Genomic DNA, 15206 nt, shown 5'->3' on the forward strand with positions numbered 1-15206 from the left:
TTCAACCGTAAACTCAACTTCCTTTCCCATCTCCGATCCATCGTCAAGGCCACTTTCAGTCTCACAATACCACCTGCTTCTGCCCCTCCTCCACTAAAGCTCTAACCAACGTTGCTATCCCTTCAACGCTGAGGTTCTCTAATATTATCCATTGCTCGAGTTCCTACTTTGACCATCTGTAAACCGTAAGGCATTCTGAATGCGGTGGCTCAGGTCCTCATCCACAAACCCACAGCCCAATATAATCTTTCCTCGAGTTCCACTGGATTCCTGTGTCTCAGTGATATCGGGGATTAATGCTATATGCAGTGAAGTCAAGTTTCCACTCGATAACGCTGTTTGGTCTGGCGCAATTCATCCAGAATCGGGGGGTAAATTCACCCAAAAGGTCACAGAACTTTGAGCACTTCCTTCCAGCACAAATCAAGTTCCTCTCATCGTTTGCTCTAGCTTTTAAAACAAATCAGCAAGAAGCCTGCCCTGCCCATAAATTTCTCAGGCACACAGATCAAATTGATCACCATTGGGAGCATCTGTTAATTGCTTTTGTTTGCCAGCCTTCGAGGAGGTTCAAATGGTAAAACTGGACCTTTTTGCTGCAAGGACGCTAATCAGCATATTTTAAAGGCTTTTGAATAATTATTATTTTTAGCTTACTTAGAAAATCATTACTGTACCCTCAACGTGTCTGGTACATGGTTCTGTATGATTTTTAAAAGTGATTTTCAGTAATCTAAAATTGGATTACACAATCAGCATTGGATTAATTGATGTGGATGCTTATTTTCTTTTGTGAGGAATCCATTTTCAGTTCTAGTTATCAAGCTGCACCAAATTACCACTTCTAAATATATCGAGGAATACATTTCAAAGCAAAATTCAAAACACAGCCCGACTGCACTGGCTCATGGCAGATTTTGCGTTCGATGATATGCAAAATTGAGTTTGGGCAGAAACTCAAGGAAAAATAACACCACAAAACTAGTGCACGTTTGAGCGTAATTTGCATGAGAATCGGTGTTTTCACCCAAAACGGAAACTCTTACCATTGAATATAAATGACTTGGAACTGGAAATAGAAATAAAGCTGTTTTTGCAGCCAGCAAAATGCAAGCTGGATTCAAATAAAAGGCAAGGCACCTGGGTAAGTTTAGAAGACGGACTGATGAGTGGAAAATGGTATTTAATGTGGAAAAACACAAGGTAATAACATGAAGAAAAGGAAATGAACAGAGCAAGCAGAAATAAAATGGCTGCAGGCTGCAAGACATGGAACAGGAAAGGAATGAAATGGGGTTAGTAGCTGAAACCAAGGGCACAGGGTAAAGGAAGGAACTGTAGAAATGGTTGAGGTGTAAAAAGCAACAAAGGGAATGAGTAAAAAATATGAAAAAAAAACAAGGGCTATTAAAGCTAAAAGCAAACATATTTAGAAATATATGAAGAGAAAGGGAGTGGTAAAGGGGAATGTGGCCCCATTAAAGACAGATGCAGACGAGACTGTAATAAGGAGCTAGCAGATTGTTAAATGAACATTTGGTATCTATTTTCACAGTGGAGGAAGGGGACTTGTGCGTTTGGAAGAAGGAAGTTATAAAGGGAACTAGTGAGTGGGCAAAACTGCGGCAGATGGAGGTGAATGTGGAGAAGTATGAGGTAATGCACTTTGGATCTGAGAAAGGCAAATTGAAGTATTTTCTTAATGATGAGAGACTAGAAGGAAAGGCGTTCGACTGCTCAAATACACAAATCACTAAAAGCTAGTGTACAGGTGCAAAGAGTAACCAAAAAGGCTAATGAAATGTTGTCTTTATCTCAAGGTGTCTGGAAAAGTGAGGCAGTGATGCTTCAACTGGGCAAAGCCTTAATCAGACCCTATCAGGAAAACTTTATTCACCAACCTCTTCTCCTAACTCCAATGCATGAGATAGCTTTGCTTCTTGTAAACCCTCCAATGTCCTGAAATCCTTGACGTAAAATGGTGACCATATTGTACTCAGTACTCCAGGTGTGGCCATACCAATGCCAAGTGCAAACTTACCACCAATGATTGGCACTCTTTGCCTCTAACTTTCGATTCATAAGTTTGATTAGCTTTAGTGGGAACATAGCAATAAGAGCAGGCTTTCCATCCCCTTGAGTCTGTTCTGCCATTCAATTAGATCATGGCTGATATGCACTCAACTTCTTTAGCTGTCTTTGTTTCATATTTCTTCATACCCTCAGTTAAAAATCATCAATCTCCTCATCTTGAAAATTTCAACTGAACGAACAACTCTGGGGAATCTTCCAACTTCCAACCCAATCTCATTTCTCACTCTATTTCATCATCAGTAGCTCGCTCTTCAGCCACTTTGCTCCTGCCTTCTGCAACTCCTTCTTCCAGCATCTCCACTTTGCCATCTCTCGCTCTGCTTTCAAAGTCTTCATAAGCTCTTCTTCCTCAGACATGCTTTTTGTCCTTGCTAACCTTGGTCCCTTCCTGGGTGGCCCCTGCCCACCAGGTGGCCTGTCACCATCCACTGTCCTGTACATTGCGCTGACAAGCAGCGGATGCGACAACAGCATAAAATTATCGTGAGAACTCCGAGAACTGACCGAAATGCTCAGCAGGTCAGGCAGCATCCATGGAGAGAAACAGAGAGGGAGAGAGTTAATGGCCTGGATTTTACTGGGCCCCAGGGTGTGTGCTAGAGGAGGCGGGGGCATAAAAATGGTCGAATGGTGGGGTGTGGCGTCCCCATCGCCTTCCCGCCACTGTTGGCATTTTACCAATGGCGGGAAGGCAGTGGAAGGCCCTCTCCCCTTAGCCCAATTGAGGCTCCCCAATGGCCAATTAAGGGTCTCTTTGTGCTGCCGCTCCTATTTTACCAGCAGCAGATGGGCACTTCACCACTTGGGGAGACTGCCAGGCAGTAAGGGCCACCCCTGCTGAAAGATGCCCCACTCTCAGGGCCTCCTTGTTTCATACCTGACTAGACCCTTGTGTTGACCATCATGTCGACGGCGACTGCTTGATGGCTTCTCTGGCTTCAACACTTTCCCCTCTTTTGGCAAGGCTGATGGTCCCAAGGAAAAAATTGGAAGATTGCTGTATGGTTTGGAGGGTAGTCGCATCTAAACCACAAAGAAAGACTTTTTTCACTTTCAAAAAGGACTTTTTCACAGGTGACAAAAGGTGAATTGATTCAGATACAAATATCAGCAATTTGAACATACCTTTTTACAACACTGTGAACACACCGGTCTGTGGGAAGATAATTGAGTATTAAAACCGGTTAAGTCATCAAAGAGTTTGTTTATGCACTAACTAACGTGTTGCTAGATTTGGGGATTGTAAAATGATGAAGTTGCCTATTTTATGAGGTATTTTAATGCTGTGATACATATACAGGCTCCACCGGCTAAAATATCCATGTTTAAAAGGGGCAGTCTCTTATATCATACAAAAAGCTAAAACCATTATTCATTTGAAATAAATTCACATTCAAAGTCAGTGGCTATAGCATTTGAAGTGGTCCATTTATTTTGGGCAGCAGTTCACATTTGTTCCTCCCGGCACTGGATAAGTACAAACAGCATCTGGTTAAGGTGCACTGAATGTAATCAAGGACCTTTACTGAGACAGGCTTCACTTCTTCTTGAATAGCTTTGATACTTCAATCAAAGTCTTCTAAATTCCAGAGATTACAGCCGGCAGTTTCTGTGCGGGCCCCACATGCTGATGCATAAAATGACGCGTGGTGACATTGGGCACGCGTCCCGAAGTCACCGTGCGTCATTCCGATCTTTCATTCGGTGGGCGCGCACCACAGTCGGCTGTATGCTCGCCAAACTGTCAAAGGCCTGTTAAGGCCATTAACACGGCAATTGGTCTAGTTGACAGGGCTGCCTGTTCAACCTTAAGGTTTGCGGGCAGGTGAAGAGCCCAGGCGGCCCTCACATTTTTCATAAAGCCTCATCCCCGGGCAGGATGAGGTTTCATGAAGGGTTTATTAAATGAATAAATATTTATTAAACATCTGATAAACATGTCCCAGCTCATGCGACGCTGTCACATGAGGGGAGATGTGTAAATAATTTTAAACTTTTTTTAAATTTTGAAGTGTCAAATTCAACCTAATCTTCCTGAGGCAGCTTTGTGCCTCAGGGAGATTTCTGAGCTCTTTCGCGTATATGCGCAAAAGAGCGCAGGCCCTGACTCTCCCTCCTCCCCCCGCCCACACAGCTAGCGCTGAGCACTACTGAGCACACATCCTGCTGGGTGGGCCTTAATTGACCTGTCCTTGTAAAATGGCGGCGATCAGCTCTGCACCTGCCCACGCCCACTCCTGACCAGCCCACCTGATGGCAAGAAAATTCTCCCCTACAGTCCTAGTTTGCGTATTCTCTCTCTATAAATTAACCCAGATAACATTCTGGTAAATCTACACTGCAGCCATTTAACGCTCCAAGGAATGTTAATTGCATGGAGATGGGACTTCCGCCCTTCAGTCAGGAGTAAGTCCCACCTCAGAATGCTGCTGACCAGCCCAACTGGCCATATACAGTCCCAGCAATGCCAGAAGCAGCAATGGGCCAAGGGGCATCTGCAGGGGCAAGTAGGGTGGCAGTGGGGGCATCCATGTTGAAAGGAGGCTTTTGATGGAGGTGCTCCGCTTCCGACGTGAGGCCTGAGCAGGGTGACTCTCCGGGTTTTCACCCTGCTCCTGAAAATTGAGGCTGGCTGGGAAACGGCTCTTAAATGGTCATTAGTTGGCCTCCAAGGGCCTCAACTGGGGCAAGGGCGAGCTGGCCAGCCTAGGCCTCACCCGTCCACTGTAAAATTGCAGAGAGGTTTGGTGGGCAAGAGCCCAGTGCAAAGGCCATCTGAGGAATTTTATAGGCCCCTTACCCATGCCTGTAAAGCCACTGCTGGGGAAATGTAAAGTTCTGCCCCAGGGTTTCACATAGCTGAAGCCTGATTTCTATCTCCTTGTGTTTTATTCCTAAATCTAATTAGGCTTTGTGATTATTTTCTATTTCTGTCCATGACATTTTATTTAACTATGTACATGGCCCCCTATGTCTCCTTGGACCTCCACTTTTCCTAGCTTTTCACTGTTTAGAAAGTACTCTACCCTTTCTTGGTCCAAATTGGTTAGCCTCACACATATCCACATCAAAATCCATTTGCCACAGTTTTGTCCATTCACTTGAGCTGTCATCTAATGTCTCTTTGTAATTTTACGTTTCCATCTAAACTGCCTACGCTATAATTCCTTCACTGCTCTAGTGCACTGTAAAAATCCTGGAACTTCCTTCCTCTCAGCACTGTGGATATATATCTACACCACATGGAGTGCAGCAGTTCACCAATACCTCCTCAAGGGCAGTTAGGGAAATGATGGCCTACATCCCATGAAGGATTAAAACAAAATGCCACTTATCTTTGCATCATTGGCAAAGTTGGATATGTTTCATCTAAACTGTTCATAAATACAGTGAATAATTGAGGCTCCAACACAGGTCTCTGTAGGACAATACGAGTCATATCCTGCCCAATTTTAGTGCCTGTCACTATCCCCACTCTCTGTTCCTTGCTGCTCATCTAATTCCCTAACTAGGTCAATAATTTTCCCTCAATTTGCGGTGGTCCAATTTTAGCGAACAATCTCTAATGAGGGACTTTGTCAAGTCTCTGGCAGTCCATATAAATAACATCCAAAGAAATTCCCTTGCTCACTATTTTAGTCACTTCTACAAAAAGCTCAATCAGATCCATTAGGCATGACCTTTCCTTTACAAATCTATGCTGGATTGCTCTGATCAGCCGAAAATTTTCAAGGTGTTCAGTCACCCTATTCCTAATTATAGATCTCATAGTTTCCTGACAACAGATGTTAGGCTAAGAGGTTTCCGTCTCTCCTATTTCTTAAATAGCAGAGTGAAGTGCAATTTCCCAATCTATAAAGGAACGGTTCCTGAATCAAGAGAACTTTGAAATATTGTAGTCAGGGTATCTGCAATATTCACCTACATTAAAACTCTGGGATGGAAACCATCTGATCCTGGGAGTTGGACACACTTTACTGCCATTATTTTCTTCATTACAATTGCTTTGGTTGCGTTAATTATGGTGAGTACCTGTTCCTTAGTTTCCTTGGGGTGTGTCTGGCAAATTTAACCTGTCTGCCATTAACCAGATTCCAATATCAGATTTTCAGGGGTCCAACATTCCCTTAACCACCCTCTGTTTCCTAATTATAAAAACATGATATGTTGATTGTGATATCCTTTGCAGGTTTCTTTTTATACTCCTTTTTCTTAGGTCAGACTATCTGTTTTATCACCCTTTGTTGGTCTTAATATCTCTGCCATTTGCCAGGATCTGCACTATTTTTCACATTTTATGTTGTCGCTTACCTTTTTTTTTGACAAGGAGTTCTGGCCCCTTAGGAGTATAAGCTCATTCAGTATGATGTTAAATTCTTTCTGAAGACCTCCCACCGATCTCCTGCCATTTAACCCGTTAACCAGTTAGTTCCTGTCTCTTGTAAACTTTTCACCCAACCTTCTCCCTTGAAGAATATGAGGGAAGCAACTGGATGATAAGGAAAATAAGAAGGCTGGATGATGAAAAGTCAAAGACGAGGGTACGACAAACCTTTTACAGAATTGGCAGGTGTACGACCAGGTGAATATTGAGAACCTCTTTGTTCGGCAACAGAAACACAACTGCAGAGAGAGCGAGAATGACACTTAGATCAATACAACGACAGCATCATGTAATTAAAACAACTACAAACAACAATGCTAGATTCATTTATATATTTTGTAAAAAAAAAATTTTATTTTATTGACCCATTGAGAATATATATTGGCTTAGAAACTCAGCCACTCAGCATCCATTTTTAATCTGCTAAACGGCTTCTTAAGCCTCCTTAAAGAAACTGGCAACCAAGACTTAAAAGGTAGGTATCTCCAGATTACCCCCGCACTAGGGAGTATTGAAATAATGAGTGCACAGCTAGCCAGATGGTGCAGGAGGGAGGGTTTTAGATTCCTGGGACAATGGGGCTGGGTCTGGGGGAAGATGGGACATGTACAGGCTGGACAGGTTGCATCTGAACAGAACTGGGACCAATGTTCAAACTGGTGGTTATTTGTGGTGTTGGGGAAGATTTGAACTAACTTGGTAGGGATGGAAGTTAGGCAGGAACAAGGATGCAACAATGAAGAGTGCAGGAAGGGATGCCAGGAGTACAAATAATTGAGAGAGACAGGCAGCACTAGAGTAGGAAATAGTACAGTATTAGGCGGGGTCAGGGTGAGAGGGAATGTAATAAGGTCTAAATTAGGTTTACTGTGCATGTATGTGATTGTGAATTAGGTTGATGAGCTGCAGGTACAGATAGCCACGTGGGGATGTAATGTTATGGTTATAACAGAGACCTAGCTCAAAAAAGGGCAGGATGGAGCATAAGGTTTTCAGGAAAGATGGTGAAGGAAAGAAAGAAAGAGGAGTGGCAGTATTGATCAAATAAAGTATTGCAGTGCTGGGGAGTCAAGGACAGAATTTATTTGGTTAGTGCTATTATGATTCCCATAGAGACAAATAACTTTTTTAAAAAGTATTCATTTCCCAGTGAGTGACCAAAAGAATCACAGTACAGGAGTTGAAATTTTAAAACTTTTACTGTAACAAACAAATTAAAATCAACTTAAACTGAACATTACTTAACAGGCAATTAATACACCAAACTGAAGAAAAAGTACTTCCCCTTTAACTAACTAACACAATCAAAGTACTTTATGCCAAACTCCCAGCAGATATGCAGCCTTGAAGATTCACTGTCAAGCTACTCCTGGATTTTCAGCAGGCTCCCATCTCCCTGCCATGTCAGGGCAAGTCTTTCGGTGTCCACTGAACATCGTTTCACAGTCTTATGATTATTCCAAAGCCAAGTTCCAGCAGCAAAACCCACTCCAATGACTCCTTGTTTCTGAAATCTCAACAATTCCCATGTCTATGAACAGAGAACCAGTTCTCACCAGCATCCTGCTTGGTGGCTAACACATGCAAAAAAGTCTTTTCTTCTGCTTTTCACAGCAACTGCTGGCTCCGTCTCCATCTTCATCTCTCTGTTCCTGTGTCTGTGTGTGTCCAGAAAACCAGCTCCCTCTCTTTTGTCTCAACATGTAAAATCTTGTCACTTGCTTTTCAATTAGTTTCAGTCTGGGCCTCTTTCCCTATGATAATCAGATCACATTGGCCTATCTCTGGGCAGAGTTTAGTAAGATCTAACATCTCCCCTATCCAGGCCACTATGCTTTAACTTAGGTTAAAAGAGACATTTTAAAACATAACTGTCTTTTAAAATCCCACATTTGTAACCCGTCAGCTGATGAATCAGTGTTCCTCCGTGTTAAACTCCAATTAGAAGAAGCACTGAGGGTTGGAATGGCACTGAATGTACTCTGGATGGGGACTTCAATGCCCATCACCAAAAGTGGTTTAATAGCACCACTACTGATTGAGCTGGTCGAGTTCTAAAGGACTTAGCTGCTAGACTGGGTCTGCGGCAGGTGGTGAGGGAACCAAGAGAATAAAACCTACTTGACTCTGTCCTCACCAATCTACCTGTCGCAGGTGCATCTATCCATGACAGTATTGGTAGGAGTGGCCACTGCACAGTCCTTGTTCTGACGAAGTCCCACCTTCACATTGCTAGCTGCTTCATGCTGTTACTGTACAGCAGCAACATAAGTGGTATTTTTCACCAACAGGATGCTGCCGTCAAACCAAAAAGACATTCTGCCAGTGTACAAATGAGTGCTGTGGTATATGAATTTCAATGCCGGTGTGATGCCAGGTGTGTAGGCTGTGGTGGATCATATCAAACAGCACGCTCCTTCCGCTGTTCGCAATCGGAAAAGTACTGACCTTACTCAACCAGCCCGTGCTTGCAAAACTCAGAACACAGGGCGGACTTTTGTAGTCCGGTTATGGAGGGGGCAGGGCCAGGAAAAGTGCTGAGCCATTCAAAACTCCACTGACTTCGGCGGGACCAGAAAATCCCGCCGGCAGAAGGGGCCATAAAATTCCACCCATAGTGCCCAACATTAGATGTGATACTGCGATAGAACGACACTTGCTAAACAATACTGATTGTGCTAAGAATTACACTAACAATCAATTGAAGATTGTCAGCTGGGCTTGCAGTGTGGCTCACTTATGTGTACTTGAAGCCACACGTATTCACATACAGGACCCTGTCCTTTGTGGACAGAAGGAGCATGTTCACACATTGTGCCTTTTTCAACTAAACAAAAGCTTGGGGGGACAGCCATTTCCTGGTTCATTCCCCAGGGCAATGCCTTGACCAATCAGAGCCCTATCGCCAACCAATCAGCTGCCTCTTTTCATATAGCATAATTTATTGTTCTCCTTTTCTTGCGAGTCTATCCTGATGAGTGCAAGACAGAAAGCTTTGGCAGCATGACTCTTCTTTCAGCGACACTAAGAAATAATATGGAATAAAAAGCTAGTATCAGTAATGGTGACTATGAAGCTATGGGATTGTCATAAAAACCAAGCTAGCCTTTAGGAAAGGAATCTGCCATCCTTATCCAATCTGGTCTATGATGGCAGATCCAAAGCAATATGCCCTCTGAAATGGCTCAGCAAGCCACTCAGTTGTCAAGAAGGTGGCACACCACCACCTTCTCAAGGGCAATAAGGGAAAGGTAATAAATGCAGGTCTTGCCAATGATACCCACATCCTATGAATGAATTAAAATTGTTTGAACAGAAACCCTAGGGCCTGAATTTTAGCCTCGGCAGGCACACACAGTCAGCGGGCCCAGGACCAGCCGGGAATCGGGCCCCTGCCAGCGGTCGGGTGGCTGGCTGGGCTGGCCAATTACGGCCTGCCCAGTGTGGAACACGTCTTCCTGATGGTCAGGTGCTGGGTCCAATGGTGACCTGGCGGGCAGTTTAAAAACAGCACAGGCAGCTCCTTCAAGGCTGCCAGGGAAGAACATACCTTCTGCGTGAAGACCGAAGCTATGGCCTCAATGGCGGCTGAAGACACCAGATTGGAGGGTAGGTTGGGTGGGCACTTGGCCCCGGTTTTCGGACGAGCACAGTCCTCCTGGAGGAGGTGGCTGCCAGGAGGGATACCCTCACCCCCAGAGACGGAAGGAGACCAACACACCAAACAAAAAGAGCTTGAGAGGAGGTGACAGTCCAGGTCAGCAGCCACGACATTGTGCGGTGCACATGGGTGCAGTGCCGCAAAAGGTTCAACGACCTGCTGCGCTCGGGAAGGGTGAATACCGTGCTGGCACGGATCAGTGTGGTGAAGTGTTAAGGTCTGGCCATCCCCCCATAGAGCTCAGGGGTGTTAGAGTCTGAGTGCCAATTGTCAACGACGCTGAAGCTGGCCAAGGAGGTGTGAGTACTGGCTGCTTGGACTGAGTGCCTTGTGGCTCGAGGGCCATGATTCGGATGTGCCCTGGGAGATGTTCCTCAGGTGGGATTGGCCAGGCTGCAATGGTGCTGCAGGTAGAGAGGGGGCTAGTCAATGCTCCTCTGTCCTTTCAGGAGAAGACGACCCATAACAACACTGAGAGGTTGGGGACAGGCAGAGGCTCCACAAACCTCCTAATCCTAACCAGATTCGAGCAGGATGCCTTGGAGCTGAAGAGGTGACACGCGCCTCGGTCAGTTGGCTGCAGAGAGGCTGGGGTGTCAGATGAAGGTAAGAGTGGAGTGCACAGAGGTGAGAGTTTCGGATGGTACAAACATTCTTGTTGGGATGGGATTCATTGATGGGAGCCTCAAAACTGGATTTCCCATTGATCATTGAAAGACAATGGCACCATGATGCAGATCTCCATTGTCTCACCAGGGTGCCTGGCATGCACAGTAACAGTGTGATGACTTTAACTAATGACATGTGGTTGTTCTCCCTTAGATTTGCCAGCACGCACTCAATCGCAGGACCCCAAAGAGCCACCGGGTTTCAGCTGCACCTGCGTCACTCCCGCCCTCCGAACCAGGCATCAGCAGAGATACCAGCACCTTGGTGGGTGTTAGATCATTGGCTAGAATGTCGGAGCGATGAGGGCACTTCACACTCACTTGAGGAGCAGGCGGGGGCAGAGAGTGCCCAGGGCGCCAGCAGTTGGGGGGGCTGCTGGAGATCAGGACGATGATGAGTTGAAAGCAGATAAAAAGCCTCTGGAGTGGTCCATCAGGTGGCAGATGCTGGATGTCCAGCAGGATTTGCGAGAGGATCTGGCAGAGATCCATGAGAGTATGTATGTCATAGTCTCTGTTGTGGAGTCCATGAGCAGCATTAACACTGCATTGACCTTCATGGCCAAGTGCACTGCCTCCTTCATTGAGAGAGTGGCAACTCTCATGGAGAGGCAGCTCCAGGGTCAGAATCAGGGCTTCCTGGGGTTGTGCTCAGAGCTGCAGGCCCTCACACAGGCAATGGCCTCAGGTGGTCAGTGCCAGTGTGGGAGATGGAAAAGGCACTCAGTATCCCAGCTAGGTGCCCGTCCATCAATGGTGAGCAGGGAGGTCCAGAGCGACCTCACGTTGGCGTATGAGCTGCTTGGCGTCTCTGCCGGCTCCTCTCAGGGCACTCTGGATGACGGCAATAGCTCCTCCGCCCCTCCGCCAGTGACTATGGCATCTGGTGAGGTTATGATGACTGGGGAGATGCCAGCTACGGCACTGGCTGCTACCTCCCAGGCAGGGCCAGCACAGGTTCCACTAGCCAGAGGACGACCGGCAAGGTCATCAAGGCCAACAAGACACCAGACTCAGCCGGTTGTCTCCAATGCTGCTGCCAGCGAGGACACCAAGAGATAGCACTCGCAAAGGTAAGTTTATCATGAGCACAAGAGGGACTGGTCACAGGTGATCTTCTGTTCTGTAATGTTTTGTTTATGTTTATTGGTCTGGTAATGAAGACCAGAGAAGGTTATGTTAATTTATTTGGATTGTGAAAAGTACAAAAATTTTGTTTTTGTCGTAATAGCCTGAGTTTGCTTCACCTTTGTATTTTTTTGGTGCAGGGTAGGCCAGTGTGTAATGCTGGATGTGAGTAGCTCTAAACAGGCACTGTGTGGACTTTAGGTTCAAATGAAAGGATTAGGCGGCAGCCCCGGCAATGAGGTGGAAGCAGATCTTCAGCAGCCTAGCTGAAGCATTGGATCAAGGTATTCCTGGTTTCCCTGCCTCCCTGAAGGATACAGAGGTCTGCCTCCACACCCTCAGCATTCTCTTCACCATGGTCCTCTTCTGACTCACTACTGGATTCATCCTCTGTGGCCTATGGAGCTGCTTCAAGATCCTCTTCCTCCAGTGGGTCCCCTCTTGCCAATGCCAGATTGTGGAGAGTGCAGCCTGCAACCACTATCAGTGACACCAGCTCTGGGGGGTAGTGTAGTGCACCCCTGAACAGTCCAGGCATCGGAAGCGCATCTTTGGAAGACCTATGGTCCTCCCTATCACCACCCTTGTGGAGGCATGATTCCTATTATAACGCTGCTCTGTCTCTGGGAGTGTCTGAGGACGTAAGTGTCAGGGGAGCTGCCAGGGTACCTTGCACAGACTTGCAGAATCTGCATCCTGTGGTCACTCACTATCTGCACGTTCAAGGAGTGGAAGCCCTTCTTGTTGACGAAGGCGCCCGGTTGACCCGCTGGCGCCTTGAAGGCCACAAGTGTGCAGTCGATTACACCCTGAATGCGGGGAAACCCAGCAATCTCTGCAAACCCTCTGGCTTGCTCAGCCTGACTGCCACATCCATACGTAAATGAATAAAGGTCATTACCCACCTGAACTGAGCTTCTGTCACCTGCTTAATGCAACTATGGACAGCTGATTGGGACACTCCACACAGATCCCCCACTGACCCCTGGAAAGAGCCGGAGGAAAAGAAGTTGAGGGCCGCTGTGACCTTCAGAGCCACTGGCATGGGGTGTCCGCCCACACAGTTGGAGCTGATCTCAGGTCCAATCATCTGACAGATGGAGGTCACTGTCTCCCTTGTGAGGCAGATCCTCCTTCGGCATTGCATCTCAGACATATTGAGGTAGCTGCATCACCGCCTGTAAACCCTGGCAGCAGGATAGTGGCATCTTCTGCGGCCCCTTCCGCCTTGGACTACCTATTGGCCCTGCGCCCTTGTGCCTGCACCTCTCCTCCCACAGGTCTCTCCCCTGGAAGCTGCACTGGGACACCCGGCCTCCTCTCCCTTCTGCTCCCCCCTTCCTCCTCAGAGGAGGTGCCTCCAGTGGAGACCACAATCCCCATTACCAGGGTAACAGAATGCCATTTGATACCTGGAAGGGCCCGCACGGTTAAAATCCTCTGGGGGCCTTGAGACACCAATGAGTCCTGAAATGCAGCCTAGAGGTGCTAAGAACTGAGGTGAAGCTGTCAAGTTAAAATAAGCAACCAGCAGCAAACTATCTCCTAGACTCCTCATTGCTCACGCTGGCAATGCTGCTGACCCTTTTTATCCCGCCCTTGGATGAGGTTTTGCAAAATGTGGGCTGCCCGCCTGCCCATTTTGCCCATGGGATGAGCACAAAATCACACGGGCAATGTAAAATCGAGACCAATTGCGTTTTTTGTGGCCTTCTAATTGATGGTGGGTGCGGCTCTGACACCGGAGCATGCCCGCCAACTTGAAGATTGCGCGTTCAGGATGACAGCGGGACCATCGCCCGACGTCTTCTCGCGCTATTTTACGCCCAATTGCGTCAGTGCCTGCCTAACCATGAGGTACAAAATTCTGCACTATAAATGGGCATGGGTTTTTCAGAAGTCTGAAATGCAGACTCTTAAAAATGGCTTGAAGATGACTGATCTCCCTGTGTGGCAACATCAGACTAACCAGGTACCTCATGGACAGGGTAATTATTTGTCTGTGAGCGTAGGCAGGTTTGGAGACTGTGGGAAGTATTGTGTCCAACGTGCTTCTGACCTCACCTACAGAAGTAGTCACTGGATAATGCGCAGGTCAAAATAAGGGGTTGATTTTTCATCCTCCTGATCCGAATGTGACATTCTAACTATTGTGACCAAGTAACGAGGTGCACTCATGTACTAATCTATGTAGCTGATTATCATGAGGCAACACACTTATCCAGTACAAAAACAGAATTACCTGGAAAAACTCAGCAGGTCTGGCAGCATCGGCGGAGAAGAAAAGAGTTGACGTTTCGAGTCCTCGTGACCCTTCGACAGAACTTGAGTTCGAGCCCAAGAAAGAGTTGAAATACAAGCTGGTTTAAGGTGTGTGTGTGTGTGTGTGTGTGTGTGTTGGGGGGGGGCCGGAGAGAGAGAGAGAGAGAGAAGTGGAGGGTGGGGGGGTGTGGTTGTAGGGACAAACAAGCAGTGATAGAAGCAGATCATCAAAAGATGTCAACAACAATCTTTTGACATCTTTTGATGATCTGCTTCTATCACTGCTTGTTTGTCCCTACAACCACACCAACCCCCTCCACTTCTCTCTCTCCCCACCCCCCCGACTTCTCTCTCTCCACCCCCCCCCCCCCACACACACACACACACACACACACCTTAAACCAGCTTATATTTCAACTCTTTCTTGGACTCGCACTCAAGTTCTGTCGAAGGGTCATGAGGACTCAAAACGTCAACTCTTTTCTTCTCCGCCGATGCTGCCAGACCTGCTGAGTTTTTCCAGGTAATTCTGTTTTTGTTTTGGATTTCCAGCATCTGCAGTTTTTTTGTTTTTAACACTTATCCAGTAAATAGCTTGTATTGTCATAAGCTCAAGGCAGCATCTATAATGTAACCAACAACAATTTACATTTATGTAGTGCATCTATCTGTATAGTGTGCTTCACAGGAGCATTATGGAACAAGATTTGACACTGAACAGCTTAAAGAGACATTAGATCAAAAGCGTGGACCCAAGAGGTAGGTCTTGAGGCATATCTTAAAGGAGGAGGAGAGACGGGGTAGAGAGAGACTCATTAGGTCAGAGCAAAGATGATTCAAAGCCATATTGGGCCCGAAACCAGGAGGCTGCAGAGACAGGTCAGGTTAGAGAAGCTGTGTTAGGCCATTAGGAGAGTGAGTGGAAGTGCTGAGTGGAGTTGAGGCTCTAACACAAGGTACACAACAGTGCCAAAACATAATTTGCAGGTGAGAACATGGGGATCAGAAC

At 46.5% G+C, this 15206-nt stretch overlaps 1 protein-coding gene across 2 annotated transcripts in view; it reads right to left on the bottom strand.

Moving 5' to 3' along the window:
- LOC121279334 (protein spire homolog 1-like) overlaps positions 1–15206 on the bottom strand; it is a 278331-nt gene that overhangs the window by 2037 nt on the left and 261088 nt on the right. For both annotated transcript variants that reach the window (XM_041190495.1, XM_041190494.1), the window contains 3 exons: positions 6647–6717; positions 3220–3247; positions 2972–3117 (listed from right to left, as the gene is read on the bottom strand). In XM_041190495.1, the coding sequence (XP_041046429.1) occupies positions 2972–3117; positions 3220–3247; positions 6647–6717 (245 nt within the window). The remainder of the gene's footprint in view (positions 1–2971; positions 3118–3219; positions 3248–6646; positions 6718–15206) is intronic.

This window comes from Carcharodon carcharias, chromosome 6 (genome assembly GCF_017639515.1).
Source record: "Carcharodon carcharias isolate sCarCar2 chromosome 6, sCarCar2.pri, whole genome shotgun sequence".
NCBI classification, from domain to species: Eukaryota; Metazoa; Chordata; class Chondrichthyes; order Lamniformes; family Lamnidae; genus Carcharodon; species Carcharodon carcharias.